This window comes from Photinus pyralis, unplaced genomic scaffold (assembly GCF_008802855.1).
Source record: "Photinus pyralis isolate 1611_PpyrPB1 unplaced genomic scaffold, Ppyr1.3 Ppyr1.4_LG10, whole genome shotgun sequence".
Classification (NCBI taxonomy): domain Eukaryota; kingdom Metazoa; phylum Arthropoda; class Insecta; order Coleoptera; family Lampyridae; genus Photinus; species Photinus pyralis.
In genome coordinates, this window is record NW_022170250.1 from 12969756 (window position 1) to 12995303 (window position 25548).

At 45.7% G+C, this 25548-nt stretch overlaps 3 protein-coding genes and 1 long non-coding RNA gene across 4 annotated transcripts; 2 read left to right on the top strand and 2 right to left on the bottom strand.

The window, feature by feature from the left end:
* Positions 1 to 1071: 1071 nt before the first annotated feature.
* LOC116162458 (apolipophorins) lies at positions 1072 to 18666 on the top strand. The gene is made up of 22 exons (XM_031476077.1): positions 1072 to 1218; positions 1401 to 1630; positions 1686 to 1967; positions 5511 to 7944; positions 7999 to 9130; positions 9180 to 9309; positions 9356 to 9597; positions 9644 to 10152; positions 10206 to 10378; positions 10957 to 11663; positions 11713 to 12255; positions 12302 to 12647; positions 13334 to 14626; positions 14677 to 14805; positions 15867 to 16026; positions 16232 to 16450; positions 16498 to 16665; positions 16718 to 17059; positions 17494 to 17677; positions 17724 to 18036; positions 18086 to 18511; positions 18564 to 18666. Exons 1-22 carry the CDS (start codon positions 1143 to 1145, stop codon positions 18585 to 18587), a joined length of 10062 nt encoding a protein of 3353 aa, XP_031331937.1. The 5' UTR covers positions 1072 to 1142; the 3' UTR covers positions 18588 to 18666.
* Positions 4136 to 4288, bottom strand: LOC116162461. Its single transcript, XR_004143545.1, has 2 exons — positions 4235 to 4288; positions 4136 to 4171 (listed from the first exon to the last, which is right to left on the bottom strand). It is a non-coding gene; the product is annotated as an uncharacterized LOC116162461 (long non-coding RNA).
* Positions 18667 to 21830: 3164 nt separating the features above from the next.
* Positions 21831 to 22962, bottom strand: LOC116162460 (zinc finger CCHC-type and RNA-binding motif-containing protein 1). The gene is made up of 5 exons (XM_031476079.1): positions 22605 to 22962; positions 22447 to 22558; positions 22316 to 22387; positions 22062 to 22268; positions 21831 to 22012 (listed from the first exon to the last, which is right to left on the bottom strand). The coding sequence occupies exons 1-5, from the start codon at positions 22715 to 22717 to the stop codon at positions 21911 to 21913; spliced, it is 606 nt and encodes a 201-aa protein (XP_031331939.1). The 5' UTR covers positions 22718 to 22962; the 3' UTR covers positions 21831 to 21910.
* Positions 22963 to 23307: 345 nt separating this feature from the next.
* LOC116162466 (signal recognition particle 19 kDa protein) lies at positions 23308 to 25545 on the top strand. Its single transcript, XM_031476083.1, has 4 exons — positions 23308 to 24617; positions 24703 to 24886; positions 25002 to 25084; positions 25140 to 25545. Exons 3-4 carry the CDS (start codon positions 25017 to 25019, stop codon positions 25522 to 25524), a joined length of 453 nt encoding a protein of 150 aa, XP_031331943.1. The 5' UTR covers positions 23308 to 24617; positions 24703 to 24886; positions 25002 to 25016; the 3' UTR covers positions 25525 to 25545.
* The last annotated feature ends 3 nt before the right edge of the window (positions 25546 to 25548 follow it).

Sequence of the window (25548 nt, forward strand, 5' to 3'; positions counted from 1 at the left end):
ACTAATTAGATCTTCATTAAGTAGGGAAGTCAAATTTACACTTGTCTTAAGGGAGTGAGAACGACTTGATTGTGAGACATATCGTATCGCTTTGTGATTTTCGAAATTCATTACTATTTTATGCACTGGGAATGTGCGCATTCCACATTGATAGTTATTTGGCACGCCACAGTCGAGTGGCAATTTTTTATTAAGCGTTTGGCCCTACTTCAAATTGTACTGTGGAAAATGCATCTAATTGCAGTGGACAGCACCATTCTATACAAATAGTAGTTGCCTTGGAGGTTGCCGACGAAGGAGAATTCGTAGACACAAAAGATTATCGTTTATATTTTTAATCTAAATCTATGCTGCCACAAGCAATTGTAACTAATTAAGTTTTTAGAAAAGCAAACGCAGCACAATTTGTAAACAAATTGACCTCGCCGCCTTGATCTCATAGTTTATCTTCCCGATCGGAAGCCAGCAGAGCATTTAAGTACCTAGCACAAAGAGGAATTGCGATATAGCACCCGTGGAATAATTTACAGCGACAGTGTACGCTTATTTTTGTTTTGTTATTATCTGTGATAAAGTTATTTGTTTAAATATACATCACATATATTGACAACGGTCAAGTCGATGGAAATGAACTGTGACCGGAAAATATTTTCTTGGCTCGAGAAGAATTAAGATAGCTAAATTGGAGCTTTGTTACGTTTGAATGTCATTCGTACATCCTGTACGCACATTAAACTAAAATAAGGGCCCTAATTGGAAAATTAGCCTGATGCCGGCACGATTACATTAACTTCTTTCGGGTCATAATTTCTGTATTTGTGTACACTTTTATCTAAAACAATTATTAGACTTTCAAACGTGAACTTTAGACGAATTGTTTAAGTACATCGAAATTTGGATAAGATGTGGAAATTGATATCTTTTCCCGAAAAAAGACGCGCGCGCTAAAAAACAGTTTCCGCACCGTCCGTCTATGTGGCTTAGAAGTCTTAGAGGGAAAAAGACGGGAAATTATCGGAAGAAATCTTTCTCAGAAACTTGGTTGTGCAGAGTAATCAACTCGGGACTGATAAGTTAAATGACGAGGTGGGGGAGGTTATAAAGGCAGACTCTAGGTACTCCAATGTAAGTACGAGTGCGCAATGAAGCGACTGAAGACATTCACGTTGGGCGTTGCGTTTCTAGTGTTAATTACTGCTAACGTTGGCACGGGCGAGGGTGAGTACCCCTTCATTGTTTTGCTTTCTGTATTCCCTCACCTTGGTCAATGAAAAAATTGTTGTTTGAACTTTGACATGGCCACTGAGATCAGCAATCTCATATCGCATTGTTAGTTGAACTTGACAGAGTTCAATGATTAATTTGTTTATTTTAAAATTCGTGTTCAATCAACTTTTTAGAGGGTAAATGCCGATCGGGATGTAAGGGGGGTGCGGCAAAGACGTTTAAGTATGCGGAAGGTACGACGTACAAGTACAATTTGGAGGGAAACGTCGACATTTCGTTGTCGTCGGCCGAAGGACAGATCAGCAATACGAAATTGAAGGCGACGGTGCTGTTGACGCAGTTGAGCCAGTGCAATCAACTGTTGAGGCTGCAGAACGTGCAGGTGATCGGACCGGACGCGAAGGTGAGTCGAGGTGCGGCGACGCAACGGCGAGACTTTCGCGTTTGACGCCTTGCAGAAATATGGCAACCTGGCGGGCATCGAGAAGCCGATACGTGTCAACTTCAACGACGGCCAGATCGAGGATAGCATCTGCACGAATGCGGACGACAATCAGAACTCGCTCAACATCAAGCGGGCCGTCGCGTCGCTGTTCCAGGCGGCGATTAAGGAGCATTACGAGACTGACGTTTTCGGCGTGTGCCCGGTCGATATAAACACGCGCAAAGATGGGGCGTTTTTGATCGTGCAGAAGAGTCGCCATTTGAATCGGTGTGGGCACCGCGAAACTATCAGTCAGGTAAATTTAATAGATGGCGCTTACTTCCGCTAACCTTGAAAAAAATTAGCATTCCAGCTATTGCACTCGAAGCGTTGTAGTGAGTCACTTTTGTAACTGGGTGCCAATATTTCTTTCTTTTGTATCAACTTTTTTGAAATACTTTCCGGACGCACGCGCGCACTTACACCCCTGCGCGAACTCCCCTTTTAGTGTTTTAAGTGGACATCTCAACGCAGAAATTATTCTGTCCCTCTAAACGGGGTGTCAGAATTGTTAGTATTTTTTTTTAATTTTCAAATATTTTCCGCGCGCACTTCCCTAGACTTTTGTACCTTCTACACTCTTAAAACTCCTTTACACCCCTGCGTGAACTCCCCTTTTAGTGTTTTAAGTGGAAATCTCAACGCAAAAAATATTTTGACCCTCTAAACGGGGTGTCAGAATTGATAGTGTTTTTCTTTAATTTTCAAATATTTTCCTCGCGCACTTCCTTAGACTTTTGTACCCTCTACACTCTTAAAATTCCTTTACACCTCTGCGTAAACTCCCCATTTAGTGTTTTAAGTGAAAATCTCTTCGTAGAAAATATTTTGCCCCTCTAAATGGGGTGGGGTGTTAAAATTGTTAGTATTTTTTTATTTTCAAATATTTCCCGCACTTCCCTAGACTTTTCTACCCTCTACACTCCTAAAACTCTGTTACACCCCTTTGTGAACTCCCTTTTTAGGGTTTTAAGTGGAAATCTCAACGTAGAAAATATTCTGCCCCTCTAAATGGGGTGTCAGAATTGTTAGTATTTTCTTTTGAATTTTTAAATATTTTCTGCACGCACTTCTCTAGACTTTTGTACCCTCTACACTCTTAAAACTCCTTTTCACCCCTGCGTGAACTCCCCTTTTAGTGTTTTAAGTGGAAATCTCAACGCAGAAAATATTCTGCCCCTCTAAACGGGGTGTCAGAATTGTTAGAATTTTTTTTTTAATTTTCAAATATTTTCCGCGCGCACTTCCCAAGGCTTTTGTGCCCTCTACACTCTTAAAACTCCTTTACACTCCTGCGTGAACTCCCCTTTTAGTGTTTTAAGTGGATATCTCGACGCATAAAATATTCTGCCCCTCTAAACGGGGTGTCAGAATTGTTAGAATTTTTTTTTTAATTTTCAAATATTTTCCGCGCGCACTTCCCAAGGTTTTTGTGCCTTCTACACTCTTAAAACTCCTTTACACCCCTATGTGAACTCCCCTTTTAGTGTTTTAAGTGGAAATCTCATCGTAGAAAATATTCTGCCCCTCTAAATGGGGTGTCAGAATGGTTAGTGTTTTTTTTTTAATTTTCAAATATTTCCCGCACGCACTTCCCTAGACTTTTGTACCCTCTACACTCTTAAAACTCCTTTACACTCCTGCGTGAACTCCCCTTTTAGTGTTTTAAGTGGATATCTCAACGCATAAAATATTCTGCCCCTCTAAACGGGGTGTCAGAATTGTTAGAATTTTTTTTTTAATTTTCAAATATTTTCCGCGCGCACTTCCCAAGGCTTTTGTGCCTTCTACACTCTTAAAACTCCTTTACACCCCTATGTGAACTCCCCTTTTAGTGTTTTAAGTGGAAATCTCATCGTAGAAAATATTCTGCCCCTCTAAATGGGGTGTCAGAATGGTTAGTGTTTTTTTTTTAATTTTCAAATATTTCCCGCACGCACTTCCCTAGACTTTTGTACCCTCTACACTCTTAAAACTCCTTTACACTCCTGCGTGAACTCCCCTTTTAGTGTTTTAAGTGGATATCTCAACGCATAAAATATTCTGCCCCTCTAAACGGGGTGTCAGAATTGTTAGAATTTTTTTTTTAATTTTCAAATATTTTCCGCGCGCACTTCCCAAGGCTTTTGTGCCCTCTACACTCTTAAAACTCCTTTACATCCCTGCTTGAACTCGTTTTAAATGGCAATCTCGACGCAGAAAATATTTTGCTCCTCTAAACGGGGTGTCAAAATGGTTAGTATTTTTTTTAAATTTTCAAATATTTTCCGCTCGCACTTCCCTAGACTTTTGTACCCTCTACACTGTTAAAACTCCTTTACACCCCTGCGTGACCTCCCCTTGTAGTGTTTTACGGGAAATCTCAACGCAGAAAATATTCTGCCCCTCTAAACGGGGTGTCAGAATTGTTAGTATTTTTTTTTGAATTTTCAAATATTTTCCGCGCGCACTTCCCTAGACCTTTGTACCCTCTTTCCTTTTCACTAACTTTTCAAGATATTTTCCGCGCGCACTTCCCTAGACTTTTGTACCCTCTACACTCTTAAAACTCCTTTACACCCCTGCGTGAACTCCCCTTTTAGTGTTTTAAGTGGAAATCTCAACGCAAAAAATATTTTCCCCTCTAGACGGGATTGTTAGTATTTTTTTTTTGAATTTTCAGTTTTCCACGCGCACTTCCTTAGACTTTTGTACCCTCTACACTCTTAAAACTCCTTTACACCCCTGCGTGAACTCCCCTTTTAGTGTTTTAAGTGGAAATCTCAACGCAAAAAATATTTTCCCCTCTAGACGGGATTGTTAGTATTTTTTTTTTGAATTTTCAGTTTTCCACGCGCACTTCCTTAGACTTTTGTACCCTCTACACTCTTAAAACTCCTTTACACCCCTGCGTGAACTCCCCTTTTAGTGTTTTAAGTGGAAATCTCAACGCAAAAAATATTTTCCCCTCTAGACGGGATTGTTAGTATTTTTTTTTTGAATTTTCAGTTTTCCACGCGCACTTCCTTAGACTTTTGTACCCTCTACACTCTTAAAACTCCTTTACACCCCTGCGTGAACTCCCCTTTTAGTGTTTTAAGTGGAAATCTCAACGCAAAAAATATTTTCCCCTCTAGACGGGATTGTTAGTATTTTTTTTTTGAATTTTCAGTTTTCCACGCGCACTTCCTTAGACTTTTGTACCCTCTACACTCTTAAATCTCCTTTACACCCCTATGTGAACTCCCCTTTTAGTGTTTTAAGTGGAAATCTCATCGTAGAAAATATTCTGCCCCTCTAAATGGGGCGTCAGAATTGTTAGTGTTTTTTTTTTAAATTTTCAAATATTTCCCGCACGCACTTCCCTAGACTTTTGTACCCTCTACACTCTTAAAACTGTGTTACACCCCTTTGTGAACTCCCTTTTTAGGGTTTTAAGTGGAAATCTCAACGCAGAAAATATTCTACCCCTCTAAACGGGGTGTCAGAATTGTTAGTATTTTTTTTGGTGAACGGTTATTGAATTTTCCGTTTGCTGGTGAGTTGTAAATCTTCGTCTTTCGTCACTATCGTGAGAGTGTTAATAACCCACCCACCTCCCACCCCCCAGTAGGGGTGCCATCTCCAAAAAAGGACCATGAGACTGCTGATGTGTATAGGGAAAATGTTGTGCGTGGACTCTTTCTTTGTTGGGTTATCGATTCAAAAAAGGCCCCCCCCCCCTCTACACACACATGGGCCCACAAAGTGTAGTCTTTGCCATTCCCCCTCCCTCCACCACCACCACATTGTGTAAACGCGACCACGGTTGTGTTTTCAGGATTTCACAGCTACGGCGTTCAACTTGGACAGCGACATAAAATCGACGCCGATATTGAATGGAGATTACATGTCGGAGCAGCGAATCAAGAATGGAATTTTGGACTACGCGTCGATCACCGAAAATTACCTACACATGCCGTTCTCGGTCGGTAAAAATGGCGCGAAAGCGACCGCCTTCACGAAGATTCAGTTCGCGGGCAGCGTCAAGGAATCGCCGCAGGACACGACGAACACGCCTCGTTCGATTATTTTCGAAAATCCCCACTTGATCACGGCCGATCAGAATAACGTGGACGCCATCTTAACCGCGCTCAAGGACGCGAAGGGCACCATCGACGTTACGGTTAAGGAGAACTCCGCCAGAGCGTTCATGAATCTGTTTAAAATTCTGAGAGCATCCAAGAAGGACGACATACTGACGGTATTCCGACAGGTCAAGAGCGGCGCAGGTTTCAAGGACAAGGAGGGTACGCGGAAGGTGTTTTTGGACGCGGTTTTACGCGCAGGTACCGGTGAGTGCATTGAGGTTGGTATCGAGCTACTCAAGAGTAAGGAGTTGGGCGTCATCGAGCAAAAAATGGTCTATCTGAGCTTGGCGTTTGTGAAACATGCGACCGCAGAATCACTGTCGGCAGCCACCACACTATTGGACCAAGATATTCCCCGCGAGGCGTACCTAGGTATAGGAACGCTCGCGCGGCGCTTCTGCGGGCAGCATTCTTGCGATAAGGTCGCCGCTGTCGGCCAACTTGTCGAAAAGCTCGTCGCCAAACTGGGAACTGGAAAACCGAGGGCCCGCAAGGACGAAAATGAAATGATTAACGCTTTGAAGGCGCTGAGCAACATGGGGGTGATAACCGACACCGCAATTCCTAAGGTCACCGCAATCGCTCAAGATAAGAAAGCTCCGTCCCGTCTGCGCGTCGCCGCCCTTCAAGCGTACATGGCGAATGCATGCAAGGATCCGATCAGAGACAGCGCAATTAACATCCTGAAGGACATACAGCAAGACAGCGAGTTTCGCATCAAAGCCTATTTGGTTGTCGCGAAATGCCCCACCGGTAAAACCGCAAACACCATCAAGGCTCTGCTCGACAAGGAACCCAGCTATCAAGTCGGAGGTTTTATTCTCACTCACATTCGCAGCTTAAAGGCGTCGGTCAATCCGGACAAGAACCTCGCGAAGCACTTCCTCGGCATGATCAACACGAACAGGCAGTTTCCGTTCGACGTCCGCAAGTTCTCCTTCCACGCCGAACAATCAGGCTCGCTCTCCTCGTACGGACTTGGGGGAGCGCTCGAGGCGAACGTGATCTACTCGCAGGAATCCTTCCTACCGACGTCCATCGACTTCAACGTCACCGCCGAGGTGTTCGGCGCGTCGTACAACTTCCTCGAGGTCGGTTTCCGCCAGGAAAATCTCGGACACCTGCTCGAGCACTACGTCGGCCCGCTGGGCGCGCTTAACGTCGACAAGCCCGAAGATCTCGTCAACACCGGCAAAACGTCACTCGAGAAATTGGCGAAGCACTTTCAGCAGCGCCTCGCGAAGAGTCGCGGCAAGCGAGACGTCGCGAAGGGCGACATCGAGGCGATCGGCAAGCAGACCCAGATCAAGACGCACGATCTGAACAAGGACCTCGACATCGATTTTAGTGTGAAAATGTTCGGGTCCGAATTGATGTTCCTGAGCATGAACGATCAGGTTGGGAATATGTCGCCGGATAGTCTGCTCGACCAGATCTTCGATCGGTTGGATGAGGGGATCAACGAGGTGAAGAGTTTGGAGAAGTCGATTCAGTCGAATTGTATCTTTATCGATTCCGAGTTTAGCTATCCGACGGCGCTTGGTTTTCCGTTGAGGGTGAGTGTCGAGGGGACCACGTCGTGGCAGATGAAGGTGGCGAGTAAGCTTGACGTGCGGGCTTTACTGAGTGACGGTCAGTCTAATCTGATTAAGCTGTCGTTTATACCCAGTGCGAACATCGAGGTTTCGGGAAGTTTGACAATCGACGCGCAGGTCGTTGAAGGTGGGCTCAAGTTTAGCTCTACCCTGTATACTGCCACCGGTAGTGCGTTGAATATTGTTACGTCGGACAATGGGCAGACACTTGACGTTGAGTACTCGTTGCCGGTTCAGGAGCAGAAGCTCGTCTCGGTTAGTCACGATATCGTGTTCAACACGCGCGAGTTGGGCAAGCCCGAGCAGAACCACCCGCTCAAGTTCGGCCAGAATAAGGACTTCGCGGTGTGTATCGATCAGCTCTCGCCGTTTATTGGCGTTGTGTTCTGCGCGGACATTAACAGCCCTCCGGCTCATACAGCTCACGGAGTCGTGCTACCTTATCCACTGGCCGGAAACGCAAAGTTCTCCATCGGCATACAGCGCGAGGACTTATCCCACATTCATTTCAACGCTAAAAGATATAACGGTAAGTGTTTGTCGAAACCGCCAAAAGGTGGCGCTACACTCGCTCAAATTTCAGAGGTAAACAAAGTGGGCGAGGAATACTTGATCGAAACAATCGGCGCTAAGAACGATAAGAAAATCGGCTTGAAGCTCGAAGCGTTGGCGCTGGCCGACACGGCTTATGTTCGAGCACAGCTGATAACGCCAACGAATCCGAATTCGCCGATAGGGCCGCTAACGGTGGAGGGACGAGTGACCTATTCCAACACGGAGAAGTCCATATCGGCCCAGGTCGACAGAGGTAGCAAGCAGTACTTGGCCAAGCTCGGTTTTACGATCCAGGGCGATGAAAAGAGAAGCGTCTACAAACCCCTCATTCAGTACAACGGTCCGGGAATCAAAGGAAGAGAAATGCCGCTTAAGGTCGAAGGAACAATCGATGCGGAACGTACAGGGGACGTCGTCAAATACGTGTTTAATAACGTGCGCGTCATTGGTGCGAATCAAAAGGTCATTAACGTACAGGGAAATGTCGTTCATGGGCCTTCGGCTAGTTTGAGTACAGATCTGACCGTATCGGACGATCGCAACTCCGGCTCGCTCATTGGAAAAATCGCCGTGGATCGCAGTACCTTAGCGCTCGACGCCGAAATGAAGAACTCCTTCAGCCCGGACGCCAACTTTAAACTACAGTACTCGGTGGTCTTCAGCGGTTTCGACAGTAACCTTCAGTTCGTGCACGGACGCGATCTCTCCTCTCAGACCAATCGACTCACGCTCAACAACAAGATCTCCTTCAAACACGAATCGGGAGCCGGCAAAAATTTCGTCACGAAAAATAAATTCGCCTATCCCGCCATCGGCACCGAGTCCGAGTTCAATCTTCAGGTCCAGGCCAAAAAAATCGAGTACGACGCGAAGCTGCATTACGGCGCGCTGAAAACCGGCACGGAGCTCAAACTGAAATGGGGCGGAAAATCCAAGCACGACTTCAACTTGAACTTTAAAGGCTACGGTCTCGACAACAAAATCGAAGGGCACTCCACGAGGGAGGTGACCGGAGACAAGTCGAAGATAACCAACTTGCTCGCGATCAACGGCAACAAGTTCCAAGTGGACGGCATGATCACGCATCACATCAAGCGCGAGGATATCAACGTCGGAGCGGATTTGGTCATTAGAATTCCGGGTGCAAGCGATAGCTTCAAGTGAGTAAAACACGCCCCCAATCCCCTTGTGTAAATGAAACTGTTCCAGGTTACTATACGGCTATGTTCTCAAGCCGAATAATCTCGACACCTCTTTGAAAATTGAGTCCGGTGCCAACACATATGTCGACATCACGCTTAAGGGCAACCGGGCCGGAAACGCCAACGGAAATTTGAAGGTTTCAAGTCGATAAACCCCCTCCCTTACTAAACGCATGTTTTTAGATCACACTCAAGGACTTTTTATCTGGTAACGGGCAGCTGAAGGTAACCAAAGGGACGGGAAACGCCTTTGTCGTGTTCGACTTCACCAAATTCCATCGTAAATTAAAACTGGACAGCAGCTTCACGCTCGCAGCCCCACAGTTCGACATGCTCTTCACCTTCTACCCCAACTTCGAGAAGGACAACAGCAAAATGGTGATTTCGACGCAGAACCAAGTCAAGCCCAACTTCTTCGATTCAAAGTGAGTGCGTCAATACGTAACAAGTTACACAACGTAAGCCTTTCAGGAACTTCATCGAGATCGCCGGCAAAAAGCTGGAGGCCAACCTGAAGGGGTCGTCCGATGGCACGTTTAAAAACGGCAAGCAGAACGGCGAATTGGAGATCACGCTACCGACAAACCACTACTTCTGCGCCAAGTTGGATCGCGAACGTAAGGACGAGAACGGAAACGGAAACATGCACCTTGTCTTGGAGAAGCGCAACGATAAAAACTCGCCCGGCGACAAGCTGGACATTAGCGGCACGCTGAAGGACGCGAACCGCGCCAAGGGCTTCTACGATCTGTCCTACGTGATCAACGCCGAAAGCGCGAAGGGCAAGAACCTCATTCTTCAAGTCGGAACCAAGCGCCAACAGCAGGGCGATCAGTATTACGTCGACGGCAACGCGAGGCTCTCCGGTTCGGCGATCACCGACGAACTGGTGATTAACAGCAACCTTCTGTACAAGGGTCTCGTGGGAAGCTACGCCGTTAATTCGAGATACGGACAGAACAACATGTTGAACGTGAACGGTACGTCGACGAGCCGCCGCTCTGTATGCGCTCTAACCCGTTTTTCGTTGCAGGCAAGGTGGACTTGGACAACGGCGATCGCAAGATGATGGCCGAGGCGGGTATCGAACTGAAAACCGGAAGTAGCATGCTACAGTCGGCCAAATTCGGGTGCATGGGATCGATCGAGCAGGCCGAACAGCTGAAACTTGACGGCAACGTGTTCCTTTTCATGGATGACAGTGATGTACGTAAAACGCCCACCCTGAAGCTTTTTCCAGAAATTTGTGTGCTTTTGTTATGCCCAACCGGAAGCTTTTTCCCGAAATTTCTGTACTTTTGTTATGCTCAATCGGAATCTTTTTCCCGAAATTTGTGTGCTTTTGTTATGCCCAACCGGAATCTTTTTCTCGAAATTTGTGTACTTTTGTTATGCCCAACCGGAATCTTTTTCTCGAAATTTGTGTACTTTTGTTATGCCCAACCGGAATCTTTTTCTCGAAATTTGTGTACTTTTGTTATGCCCAACCGGAATCTTTTTCTCGAAATTTGTGTACTTTTGTTATGCCCAACCGGAATCTTTTTCTCGAAATTTGTGTACTTTTGTTATGCCCAACCGGAATCTTTTTCTCGAAATTTGTGTACTTTTGTTATGCCCAACCGGAATCTTTTTCTCGAAATTTGTGTACTTTTGTTATGCCCAACCGGAATCTTTTTCTCGAAATTTGTGTACTTTTGTTATGCCCAACCGGAATCTTTTTCCCAAAATTCCTGTTACCACATCACAGCGTGCAATTTTCTGGAGCTTTCTCATTACAATTTCAGGCGAAAACCGATCCGATAGTTGACGTGAAGCTGTCAGGCGAAGGTAGCATTGGAATTACGTCCGGAACGCTTAAGGGGACGGCTCAACTGCAGAAGATCGATCCCATCAGCGGAACCTTAACCTACGAGACGTCGAACAACAAGCTGAACGGTCAGTGGACGATGAACTACAAAAAGGATAAGACCGTGAAGCTCGACCTGACCCTAACGAAGCCCAACGAGCACGAGTACAACGTGGACTTAAAGTTGGACTCGCCCGACGCGCCTGGAACGCGTCTCGAGATCAAGAGCAGGGAATCCCCCGACGGAAAGACCTTAAAGAACGACATCACGCTGACGGCGAACAAAAAGAAGTTCAGTTTGGTTAACGAGCTGGTGCTGTCCGAAATCGCGCCCGCGTTCGACATCAAGCTGACCTACCCGAGCGGCAAGAGCGACCACTTCGCGGCGAAGTTCAACAAAATCAGCCCCCAACACGTTAGCGGCGAATTAAAGGTGGCGGTGAGCTACAACAACTTCGAGCTGACGAGCGATTGGGACGCCAACCTCGATAACATCGACAACTTCGTCGTCAAACTCAAAGTGCACTCGCCGCCCTTAAAGCTGGACAACGTCAACTTGCTAGTCTCGAATAAGCCTGGGGGAAAGGCCGGGAAGAAGATCCAGGTTACAGCGACGTCGGCGGGAAAGAACTTGCTGACTGGAACGTAGGTGTTCCGTTCCGTTGGGAGCCTACTAACCTTTTTGACGTTTTAGCACCACATACAAGGTACGCGAGGAGGGGGACAAGTACATAGTCGAAGGCTCGGGAACGTTCAAAATACGAGACGTGTCGAAGCAGTCCAACTTCAAGTTCATCCGGCAGAGGCTGTTGAGTGGAAGGAGCGGGGAAGAGGGCTCCGAGATCTCGTTCAACGCCGCCGTGGGCTCGCAGGCCATCGACGCCGAGTTTAAGGCGACCGACAAGCAATTCAGAATTATGAGCTCGTACTGCGAAGAGAAACAGCAATGCGCTCACATTGAAATTGACTCGAAGACTAACATTGCAACGCTGGGCGAGTACAACAACGAGCTGGAGGTGGCGCTGGATCTGCGCAATATCGGGCTGTCCCACGAGTTCGGCCTGAAAGGTGTGACCATGCGAAAAGGGTTCGTTCTCGATCACAATGTCGACATCTACTTCCAAGACAAGGCGAATAAGTACCAGTACAGCGTGCGCGTTCATCCGAACGAAGCCGGCGCCCAGCTCACCACCCCGAAACGGATCGTCTCGCTTGAGGGAACGGTGCAGATACCGAGGTACGAGCGCGCAATTATCGAAAACCGAACTAACCTTGTTTCGCAGGTCCGCGCAGGACAAAAAGGCCTTCAAAGCCGAACTCGCCTTCTACCTGGACAAGCGCAATCGGCCGGACCAAAAGTCGGCCGTCTCCGCGTCGTTCAACTGCGTCGACGGCAAGGCGAACAACTGCAATGCCGAGCTCAGATTTACCAATCCGAGCACGAGCAAGGATCTGACTGTCAAGTACTCGTCCAAGTACGATCTAGAGAGGCTGTCGCTCGAGCAGAACGTCGTCATTGACGTGTTCGCGAATCCGCAACAGCAAATCGTTATGTCCGTCGACGCGCGGGGCGCTCGCGTCGGTGAGAGTAATTTCGAGTATAAGGGGTTGTACGAGGTTAAGAGTCAGGTGAGTCTTCACCCCCTCCCCTACACTCCCGCCCTGGGCGGAGCCGGACTTGCTTATGAGTTATCGGCCAAAATTTGTGATGATAATAATAATAATTTTTTGTTAAATAAAAAATGGTATTCTTTGAGCCTTCTAAGGTTTTCTAGAGCCTTTGACCTGCGTGAAGACAGCAACCAAAGGTAGCGACCGATTCTCCGAAGATGCCCGAATACCACAGAAATACAATCTACATTTTTTTGTATTTCTGTGGTATTTGCGTCCACCTTTACAAACAAACAATGCGCGAGTAGTTATCACTTTCTAGTTTGTGCAGAAAAATACTGCTATACATATCCAATAAACAAATGCAAAAATAATTTCTTGCAACCCCTTGCCTCACATAGAAATCCACCCTCACAGTGATATTATAGTATTTTTCTGCACAAACTAGAAAGTGATAACTACTCGCGCATTGCTTGTTTGTAAAGGTGGACGCCATCTACATTTTTTTTGTATTTCTGTGGTATTCGAGCATCTTCGGAGAAACAGTCACTATCTTTGGTTGCTGTCTTTATGCAAGTTGTTTTTGATCACTTTTGGGTTGAGTGCCGGAGAGGAGGAATTTTCCGGTACCTCATCAATCCAGTCCAGCTCTGGCCATAAGCCTTGTAGTTGGCGTAATTAATCCGTTAATTTTCTCCTTTAAGGGCTTGAACCTGCATATTAAACACGACGAGGAAATTAGTTTCGACTATCGTACGTTTGAGGGTAAGTTAATAGAGCTCACGACCGTTACCGTTGGCAGCCGGAGGCAAGTGACGGGCATGGAGCTCGTGCTCAACCGTCAGCAGGCATCGCTGAGTGTAAAGGTGTGCGATAAGAGCCTAATCAACGCGCAGTCGCGTCTGCAAATCAGCGACAACCAGGTGATCGCGAACACGAACATCGACATCGTGGGGATGTCGCCCATGGAGAGTCACCTAGAGCTTACGAAACCAGGCACGCTGCAATACACCTTCAACAACAAGGCGACGCCGAATGACAAGTACAGCGTGCGCGCCGCGTTTGTGCCCCACCAGATTGCCGAAGTTAACGTGGAGTTTCAACAAGGCGGAGCGAAAATACCTCTAGCAAATGGCTACGTTAAACTGGACGAGAAGAACTTCTTCAAGAGCGACGGGAAAATTAACGGCGAGAACATCAAGAAGCACGTTGTTTCGCGGATCACAAACGACTTCGGTCGTTTTGTAAGGGAAATCCAGGCCGTAACCGACGCCGCAGTCAAAGACTGCAGCATTGAGGTTGCGACCGTGGCGGAAGCCCTCAAGAACAGCGCGCCCAGTTTGAAACCTCTAAGCGACTATTACCACACCGAGCTGCAGAAGCTGCACGACGAGGTGACCAGCGACAAAACCCTGAAAGAAATCGAGGACTTCCTCAAATCGCTCTTCGGCGCGTTCGCCGCCTCCGCCCAGGAGGTCTTCAGCCGCATCAGCGAAATCGTCGATCACGTCGTCGTAACCGTTCAGCAGCAGACTGCGAAGACCATTGAAATTATGAACAAGGAGCTAATTCCGAAACTGGCCGAGATAATGAAGACCGTCACCCAGGTGTCCGTTAAGGTCCTCAACGAATTCTGCGACCTCGCTTTCACGTACATAGCGAAAATCGTGTCGATGGTCGACGCCCACCAGGAGGAAATCAGTCGATTCATGGTGACCGGCTCGGCCGTCATTCAGGATCTCGCCCGCGCGCTTTACAAAGTCGGCAAGCACGCGCAGATCGTTGTCGCGAAGGAATGGAACGAGTTCGCGCAGGGACTCGCGAAGTTCCCCGTCGTCGAAGAGCTCAAGATGAGGTACGAGCAGCTCATGAACGGCGTCGACATTCCTCCGGTGCTGATCAACACGATCAAGGAGGCGATCATGACCATTAAGGACCTCATGCCGACCCAGGAACTGAAGAAGCTCGTCGCCGCGTTCGGCGACTACGTCGAGAAGGTAAACGCCAGGTTGACACCGATTCCACTTTCTAATTTGTGTCGATTTAGAAACTGAAGCGCGAGAAGATCGACGACTTATCTGCGGTACAGAATATGATCAGCATTTTAATTTCGGCTATCGATAGGGTGTTCAGTGCGATCAGTACGGATAAGATGTTGCCCTCTACTGATGGTTCGGTAAGTTTAGCAATTTAGCAGCACATGGAAGGAATCGATCAGTGCTACATTCTGCCCCATAACATTGAGCCCTTAGAGCTACTCTTTACAAAAATCATAAACATCTCGTTTTCATAAACATTTATAATAATAATAATAACGTCATTATTAGCTGTTGATGTAAAGGGCGAAGTTCACCTAGAGGCAACATCGCCACCGGGTGTTTGGGGGAAACCATAGAGGGGGGGGGGGTCGCACACAGAAAAAATCGATTACCTTTTCCTAAAAGCTACCAGGACAGTTACTTTTGGGATAGGGTCATCAATTCCCCTTATAGATGGGTAGTATTCTATAACCCCCCCCCCCTCCGATCCTTCGGTGTTACATTATGCCCCATAACATTCAGCCCATAGAGCTCATGTATGAGACGTCTACTACTCCCTACAAAAATCCTACACATTTTGGGGGTGAGTCTAGACCGGGGGGTATGGAACACCCCCCCAGCACACAGAAGAAATCGAATACCTTTTCCCAAAAGCTACAAGAACAGTCGCTTTTGAGATAGGGTCATCAATTCCCCTTGTAGCTGAACTGAGGGGTATTCCATACCTCCCCCCAGACCCCCCAGTGCTACATTCTGCCCCATAACTTTCAGCCCATAGAGCTCTTATGTATGGGACGTCTACTACTCCCTACAAAAATCATAAGCATCTCGTTTTCCTAAACATAGACCGGGGGGTCTGGGGGGTATGGAACACCCCCCAGCACACAGAAGAAATCGACTACCTATTCCTAAAAGCTACAAGGAAAGTTGCTTTTGGGATAGGGCCATCAATTCCCCTTGTAACTGGGTAGTATTCTATACCCCCCCTCCCCCCAGAAGCTACAAGGACAGTATCTTTTGGGATAGGGTCATCAATTCCCCTTGTAGCTGAACTGAGAGATATTCCATACCCCCTCCCCCCCTCCCAGGTGCTACATTCTGCCCCTAACTTTCAGTCCATAGAGGCCTCATGTATGGGACGTCATCCCCCCGCTACATTCTTCGTCAAAACGCTTTTTTTCAAATGCGAATCTTTTAGCTGTCGCTGTTACCGACCGATATCATAAGGAACTGGTCCAGGATGGGCTTCCTGCGTCTCTCCTCAATTAACTACCTGAAAGAGGAGCCTCTGCCCAACCTTCGCGATTTGTTGTACTCGTTCTCGCTGAATCCACGTCATTGGGTGCCGCCTTATCAGCGTGAGTTTTGCTATCCCTGAAGTTGGTAAGGCAATCGTTCAATTTTGCAATGCCTCACAAAATCTCAAAAATCAATTGTGAAGCAGTTGGCCTAAATTTGAAGGACCAAAAATTGGATTAAGGTGTCAAAAAAATTGAACAATCTCCGAGCCAACTTCAAAGTTTTTCTCTGACTTAAACTGAACGTGAAATGCTCCGTTTATAGTGGACGCGGTCATCGTGCAAGGCCAGCACCTGTTCACCTTCGACGGAAAGCATCTCACATTCCCCGGCGATTGCAGCTACCTCCTGTCACGTGACTCGCTCAACGGCAACTTCTCGATCGTCGGCACGCTGAAGCAAGGTCTGCTTGAGGGAATTACTTTCGCCGACAAGAACCGCATGGTGACCTTGAAGAAAGGCAACGCCGTCTTTGTTAACAACGGTGAGTTTTACGGAACGGTCGGACTGATGTAAACCTTTCCGATGCAGCTGTCCACGAGCTTCCCGCGCGCTTCCCCGGATTGGAGGTGTTTTGGGCCAACAATTTGATGCAAATTGTCTCGAAGGTCGGCGTGCGGATTGAGTGCGATTCCGATTTGGTCGTATGCAAGGTGAAAGTTTCCGGTTTCTACCACGGACAGCTCCGAGGACTTTTGGGTAAATATTTCGCGCGAAATCTGCGCGCCGAGCTAAGGTTGGTTGTTTAAAGGTAACGGTAACATGGAGCCGTTCGACGACTACATGATACCCAACGGGAAAATTGTCACGTCGGAGAGCGAGTTCGGTAACAGTTACAAGATGAACGCCAACTGCGCGCCGGTCAAAACCGTCGATCACAGTGTGCACAATCACAATCCGATCTGCAATGCGGTCTTCGGCGACGACTCCTCGCTGCGTCTTTGCTATCCGTTCGTCAATCCCGAAAACTACAAGACCGCCTGCGATCACGGAATAGCCGCAGGCGTTAAGGATACCGAAAAGGCGATCGTGAGGGGATATCTCTCGCGCTGTCACGAGAAGTTCATTCCCATTCGCCTGCCCAACGACTACAGTAAGTAACTCTTACCAACCATGACTTTAATTTATAAGACAAAAATCTATACTGCCATTTTAAATTGTGCACATTGCAATTTTGACATCTCTTCAAAGGATTTAAAATGTGAACAGTGTGATTTTGTATTACATGTGAAACGGCATCATAAAACCTCAAAAGATTTAAAATCAGGTCTGCTATTAACTATATAAATAAAAACGAATGTTTGTCTGCCCGTCTGTCCCTTGTTCCTGTCTAAACCCTAAATCCGATTGCGATGAAACTTTGGGTAATGGTTGTACGTATGCCCGCGAAAGTTTCTGAATTAGTACTTTCCGAAATTCCCACGGGAACGGGAACAGGAAAAATCAGTATTTTAGGTTTTACATTCGAAAAGAGACTTGAGTTCGCTGGGACTGCTGGTTTTTGAGAATAAATAAAATTCATTGCAGTGAAATGCACAAATGGCGACCAACCACGCGACATCGGCGACATCTTTAGCGTCAAAACGCCCTCGAAAGCCGCGGACATTGTTGTCATAGTCGATCAAATCAAATCAAACGAAGTCGTCTATAAGGAGCTGCTGCAACCCGCCGTCGCTCAACTGTTAACCGACCTGAACGGCAAAGGAATAACGTAAGCCGCGTCGCTGACCAATAGCGCGCTATAATACCAATTTTAGTGACATCGAGATGCATTTAATAACGTACGGCGGTGAATTCGAGGAGTGGCCCTCGCACCACACGATCGGCGGAAAGCTGCAGTTCAAGGGGAAGCTGCCCAACCTGAAATTCACCGAGGAGCCGAAACCGAAATCGACCGAACACTTTTTGGAAGTACTGAGAGACGCGTGCAAGAAGCTCAAAACGCTCTCCGGCGAGACGGCACAGCAACGCGCCTTCGACGAAGCGCTGCGTCATCCGTTCAGGGCACAGGCCGCGAAGACGATAATCGCGTTGACCGGAAAGCCGTGCGAGGAGGGTGTCGTCATCGGGGTAAGCCGCCGTGCACCGTCCACAACGAGTAACTAATCGATCGTTTCAGCTTCAGAAACTGAAAGGCCTGTTTAACATCGACGAGCAGGTGTCGTTCAATCTCATCACGCCGATCGACAAGTTCTCCGTGGGCGATCCGAAGTTCACCAAGAACGTCATCGGTTTCAACTCCGACAACGTCTTCTCGACGACCGACTCGAAGAAGAAACTAGAAGGCAGCTCGGACAAGCACTCCGAATTGGACTACAGCGACGACTGCGTCGACGTCTCCCTGAAACGGCGCGGTAACGTCTTCGTCGTCAACAACTTCGTGCCGGCCAAGCCGCCCGTACGCAAGCAATTCGTGCAGGTCGCGTCGCACAACATCGCCGAGCACATGACGAGCGTGGAGTACGATCTGGACTGCGAGTGCCGGCTGGTGTCGCTCTTTGAGGCTCAGAACGTTTGTAAAATTGTCAACGCAAACGAGGTAACGGTAAGTGTCGGTCGTTTGCGTATTTCGACGCGCTAAATACGTTTTTGTGCAGAAAACCGCCGGACAAAAAGGCTGAGAACTAATCCATCACTTCATTTATTATATTTGTTTATTTTAAGTGTTTTATTAATGAAAAAATAAATATTTTATAAAAACGTTGTCTTATTTCGCGCACGAATCTACCAAGTCGTTAAAGTATTGTTTTCCAGATGTCAGATCGCAGTTTTAACGTATTTCTTCTGTTTCAGGTATTTTTCAACCCTTTTCTACACTTGCTAGAGTTAAAAAAACTCCAGAATCTCCTTTCGTTTTTCGAGGCCTGTATAGGGTTGAAAGTATTATCCTCTACGTCGGTACGCCACTGGTTGATCATTTTACTTGAGTCTTAAAATTGTGAAATTGTAGACTCCGGGGAAACTTTCGAAAATTGTGTAACGTTGGGGGTTGTTTTAACGTTCCTCATTGCAAAACCTTGGCACAAAGCGCTTGTGTAACAATATTTAGCACTTTTTCCACTAAATATTTATTAAACGCCACTTAAAAATAACTCACGCGCGTGTTGCGCCAACGTTCTCACGCGTCTCTCTTATTTTCGAATGCGCGCACTCGTTCTTGATCACCGAAAATACCGCCTAACTGGTTTAAATTTAAATTAACAAATGAGAAATTATCTGTACTTTTTTATATACATGTTAATTCAAAAATATAATAGTCAGACACCATCTCAGGGTGCTTTCCAGGGTTTCTATAGTGCTTTCCTGGACTTTTTTGAGACAAAAAAAGGAACAGACAAAGTCCACGAAGGTGTACAGGAGTCCGGGACGCTTGGAAAGACACCGAAATGGTTAAATACCTTTAAAAGTACTTGTAAGACTCCTCTATAAGCGATTCTAAATGAATCTCGCTTGCGGAAAATTTCTAGAACCTTCTGGAAAATGCTTTGAACGGTTCCAGAAAGAATTAGAGTGCTTTGGACAAGTATTCCGGAGCATTCTTCTGTTATTAGAGCACATTATAAATTCCGGCGTCGGGACGTGACGACCCCATCGCCCATTATCTTGTGGTGATGCAATCAGTCTCGCACTTTTTCTAAACATTGTAGGTATTTAAAACGTACTCGTATTTTGTAGATCAGCAAGGCCGGTATGGGCGCACTTTGATATTGAGATCTGCGCATGCGCCAAGTTCAAGGTCACGCGATTCGGTTCTGTTTGTCGTCGAAACAGCTGTCAGTGAAACGGATTTCTACTGAAAAGACTTTGTGTCTTTTTACCTGATCTGCTTTTGGTACAGACTCGAGTTTCTGCCCAACCGACCTGTTTCCGATAAACAGACCTGTTTCCGTAGACAGCTTGGCGCATGCGCAGATCTCAAGATCAAAGTGCGCTCAAACTGACCTCGCTTTTCCTACTACTTCACTATATTATGTGAATGTCTGTCTGTCTCGTGTAGAGACTACTCCCATGAAAACAAAACTTTCACTCCCTATTACTTTTTACTGGAGGGTATACAGATACCTCCCAGACCCCCTGTGCTATGTTCTTCCCCAAAACGTTAAGCCCTTTGAACTCTCGTGTAGAGAATATGAATACCCCCCAGATAAAACAACACTTTGATTATACTTCTTGTCACATTCCTAAACAAACTGAACTTTGCTAGACATTTCGGGGGAGGGCGTAGCACCGGGAGGTATGGGGCCGTATGAATAAAAGTAAGCAAATGCTTATACTTGCAAAATTCAAAGTAAATACTCGTAACTGCCCCTTCATACTGGTCTGTTTAGCGTGGTTTAGCAGCGCTGCACTGCGTCCTGTCCTTCTGCTTAGAAGCGCTGCTAAGTCACCCAGTGTGAAGGAGTACTTACGAGTATTTACTTTGAAATGGAATACATTTTCCTGAAAACTACCATGACAGTTGCTTATGGATAGGGCCATCAAATCTCTTTTTTCTGGAGGGTATTCCATACCCCCCCAGACACCCACCCCCCTCTGGCACACAGAAAAAATTGATTACCTTTTCCTAAAAACTATATATACCATTGATAGTTGTTTTCCAGGATAGGGGTCACCCCCCTCCTCCCGTACTATATTCTTACCCAAAACGTTCAGCCCTTTGAACTCTCGTGTAGAGAATACCCCGCAGAAAACAAAACTTTGACTCCATATTACATTCATGAACAAACTCATCTTCCGAGACATTTCGGGGGTGGGCATAATACCGGGGGGTGTGGAATACCCCACAGCAAATAGGAAAAATTGATTACCTTTTCCCAGGCTTTTTTCTGTAAACTATCATGACAGTTGCTTATGGATAGGGTCCACCCCCGACACCCACCCCCTCTAGGACACAGAAAAAATTGCCTTTTCCTAAAAACCATATACCTACCATATGGCAGTTGTTTTCAGGATAGGGGTCGTCAAAACTCTTTGCTGGGGATAATCCCCCCCCCTCCCGTGATATATTTTTACCCAAAACGTTCAGCCCTCTGAACTCACGTGTAGAGAATAGCCCTCAGATAACAAATCTTTGACTCCGTATTATAACATTCATGAACAAACTATCATTTTCCTAGACATTTTGGGGGAGGGCATAACACCGGGGGGTCTGGAATACCCTCCAGCAACACAGAAACAATGGATTACATTTTCCTGAAAACTACCATGACAGTTGCTTATGGATAGGACCATCAAATCTCCTTTTTCTGTAGGGTATTCCATACCCCCCCCCCCCAAGATACCCACCCCCCTCTAGCACACAGAAAAAATTGATTGCCTTTTCCTAAAAACTATATATACCATATGATAGTTGTTTTCCAGGATAGGGGTCATCAAATCTCTTTGTTTGGGATAACTCCCCCCCCCCCCTCCTTCCGTGCTATATTCTTACCCAAAACGTTCAGCCATTTTGAACTCTCGCGCAGAGAATACCCCCCAGAAAACAAATCTTTGACTCCGACAAACATTTCTACGCTTGTTAGGTTTGAACAGCTCGAATTTTTTTTTAAAGAATCTAGAAAGCTTTTGATAAGGGCTGGAAGAACCTCTACAACCACTGAACTATAATTATACTAGAACGTGCGATCCGAGAGAGAGGGCCACAAGGGGGATCTCTGTCCTACTGTCGCGCATGCATAGACTAGCCTATTTCATATGTTTTGAATTTATATTAGTGATTAATTGCCCAATGGAGCGACAGTGACAGAAATCCCCCTTGCAGTTATCTCTCTCGGCGCGTTCCAGTCAAGTATATTTAAGGGGCTAAAACCCATAGAAAGGGTCAGTCCAGATTATCAGGACAACTGTTACTGATAACGGCTAGATTTTGTTCTTAAAATTATATTGAAACGAAATAAATAAATGTTTATTATAAAGACGAAACTTTTATCGCAGAATACATAAATCAATCGCTCTCCTCCTCGTCACTAAAGTAATTACTTCGCTTAATTCTCTTCCTTGGCACAACTTCGATTTTTTTATCGTCCAACGACTCGTATTTAGTTTGCTGAAAACACACGGAAAATCAAACAACTCTCAAAAGTGCAGCCACTCACCTCCATCGCAATCGCGACACTTAAAGTCTCACAATCGTCATCATTATCAATTTCGTCCTCCTCCTCTTCGGCCACTTTCTCCTTGGCCTTTTTCTTGCGCACCTTTTTCGGAGGCGGATTACGTTCGCCCAACAGGTTCCTATCGCACTTGTAGCTCAAGTGACCGGTCTCGCCGCACTCGTAACAAAACGATTTATCGGGGTAATTCTACGAGTTAAGAGTTTAGGTAACAAAAGGACACGAAGCGCGATTACCTTGCGACGTATAAACTCGACACTGCGTCCGTTATCTTTTGCTATGCTTGACTTGAGCACGCGTCCAAACATCTGGAAAAGACCGCGCTTAACAAAAAAAAAGGGTGAGGCACGTTTAATGCCGAACCGACCTCCTGTTGATTAGTCTCTTGAACGCATCGTCTGGCGTCGTCCTTGTTCAGGTACAAAACGAAAGCTATACCTTTGCTGCGTCTCGTCTGTTTGTCCTTCACGACGGTCACCCTACGAGAAACTTGAAAGTGGGACGAAGACCTCGCGAACGACTTACTTTACAATTTTGCCGTACTTTTCGAATATTTTGTGCAGATCGTTATTCCTTAATTGGTAGGGCAAGTTGCCCACATAAACGGTGCTCTTGCTCGGGACTAATCCGAAGCTCATGGTTTAACACACCAAAAATACGAGGGGCCCCAAAGTAAATAAACAAAAACATAACCTCAACCAAAGTTCAATTACTGCGGTGGTGGTCGTCATACAAATCAATTTTCATACACTGTCATTATTTTTCTCATACAACAGTCAATTCCAAAGCTTCCTTTAAAGGCTGGACAGTACATACAGAACGGAGTATGTAAAGTTGCCTATTGTCAATCCCCAAATTTGGTTATTTATAATATTAATTTGTGTTCGATGGTAAAAACATAAACTTAGTCCATTTTCTATCTGTATAAAACCAGCCACGCGGCGGAAGCTATCTTTTCGCGCTTTTGAGGAAAACTTTTAAGTTGTTTTTCCAAGATAACTTATCTATAAATGAAGTTAGAACAATTTCCAAAATTAAGATACGTTCGTAAACTTAATATCTAGGCAATAACGCCAGGTAAATTTATTTCCTTTTTTCTTTTCCAAAATATGACACCCTAACAGCCCTCGACGTTGCCCTTAAAAAAAAGATTATTTTAGTAAACCCCGGCGTCATTGTCTAGCTAAAGCATTCACCTTTCACAGGAATATTCGACCCCTTCTTCATCTTCACTCAGAATTAAGATATCGTGGAACGAAATCAAGCGTTTTCGGGCAACGGAACGGGTGTACTGTCCAGCCTTAAATATTCCACTGCCGGATCAACTAAAGTGTTCCAAACCTATTTCAAACCCCTCTAGTTCGTTCCATTGATGTAGAATTTTTCAGACCCGCTGCAGAACCTTATAATCCTTTTTAAAACTTTCTAAATTCACTTCAAATTGTGCTCGGCTTTTTTGGAATTATGGTAGGTATAAGAACACTCGAATGCGTAAGCCGTTCCAAAGTTTGTGTAAGTACGCTTTTCCAAAACGTCCTAAACCAGTCCCAAAACCGTACGCCCGCAGCTTTTTGAACTCTTCCAGAACTGATTGGATCCATCCTTAATTTTTCACATCTACATCACCACTTCAAAGACTTTGTAAACTCATTTTGTATGCTTGGTACTTCTAGATACGTTCACAGTAGGACCCTCCGAAGCTTCCTAGGTCTTTCCAGTTTTAATACTCTTCCAAAAGCATTGTCGAAACCTTCTACTTTTAAAAGTCCCCCAGAACCTTTTGGGTCCCTCTAGAATTTTCCATATCCACTCAAGGACCTTATAAATAATCTTTCAACGTTTTTTAACTTACTTTAAAGTGTGCTAGGCTCTTCTATGTTCAATGAAGCACACTCAAAAGCTTCTGAACCCTTTATAAAGGTTCAATCGGCTTCTACTTTAAAATTTTCTCTCATTCCACTGCCTTTGATAGGTATACCTACTCATCCAGGACCCTTGAAGTCAACCCAGAGTTCTCTAGATCCACTTTCATATCTCCTTCAATCCTTTCTAAATCCACTTAAAAGCATGCTCGGCTATTCTGTGTTTACAGCTTGTCTAAAGCGACCACAAAAAATTATATTGAATGACCCGGTATGAATAATTCTAGCCACCAAAAAAATCGGTATCGTGTACAGAGTAAAAGTAATTTATTAACTATAGATTAAAGTGACCGGCTACTAGATACAACTAACTACTCGTCGGGTATCACTTCGAGCCCGTTAACCTTATACGGGCTGTTGGTCAACTCCCTATCCCTCAGGTAGTGGAAACGATCCATCCTCTCCATCAGCGATCTTCGATAGCAATTCCCAAGCGCAAGCTTATTGATTACATACGCCGAATAATGCGGAATTGCCAGCGCGACGAAGATAACTGCGGCGGACGGTAGAATTTCGTACCACATCGTCGGCTAAAAAAGTTCATCGATTAAGATGGATTCGTGAATATTGCACCCGGTCAGTCGGATGCTCGCTACCTGATTGCTGTCGTTTGGAGGTAACTTTCAAAAAATGCAGACAAAATTTTGGAAATATTGTCACTTTGGTTTGGTTATGTTATGTAATTTGTTTTTTTTTCTTAGAGTTGGTACCACCTGATTGGACGCTTTCGAATCTTTGACCTTTGTTGAGGGAATAAACGAGCCTAAGGTAGTCCATGGCGTTGGTGAAATAGCGCATTTTGTAAAGAAATGTGCCTTTGTTTATTCATTTAATTTAAACAAAGGTAGCCCGTAGATTTAATGAAGATTGAATACTACTTACCAGGTATATATTATTCTATTTTGGTGAGGATTGGCAACACTGCTCAGCTGTCAATATCACATGGCCAATGTTTATTTCCATATGGAATTTAATTGAATCATATTTCGTGAATTTTCAGTAATTCTGTTTAAAAATGGCCTCTAATTTAATAAAGGGATCCAGCCCGTACACTTTGGATTCAAAACATAGCGACAAGGAAAGGTGAACAGTGTCCTAACCTAAAATTGCTCCCCGTTTTTAACCGAGCTCATTGCAGGTGGATTTGCATTTATCCCGCGTACATTAACAGCAAAAAGACGCTGGCGCAAGGAAGGAAGATAGCCAAGGAGAAGTGCGTGGAGAATCCGACGCACCAGGAGATGCGCGACGTGCTCGTCGCCGCCGGTTTAAAGATCGGCGTCGAAAACAAACTGTACAGCAGGGAGAAGAGCAAGGAGCTGCTTTACCGGGGACGTTTACGCGTGCAGTTGAAGAACGACGACGGATCGCCGTGCGATGGTAGGTTTACGTCGCGCGAAAGCCTGATGTGCCATTTAGGCGAGATGATTCCGAAGTTGAAAGTTAGGCAGACGAAGGGGGGCGGCGATCAGCAACAGGCGTCGTCGAGCAAGGGAAAAAACAAGGGGAAAGGGCGAAAATAAAACGTGGTTTTTGTATGTAAAGGA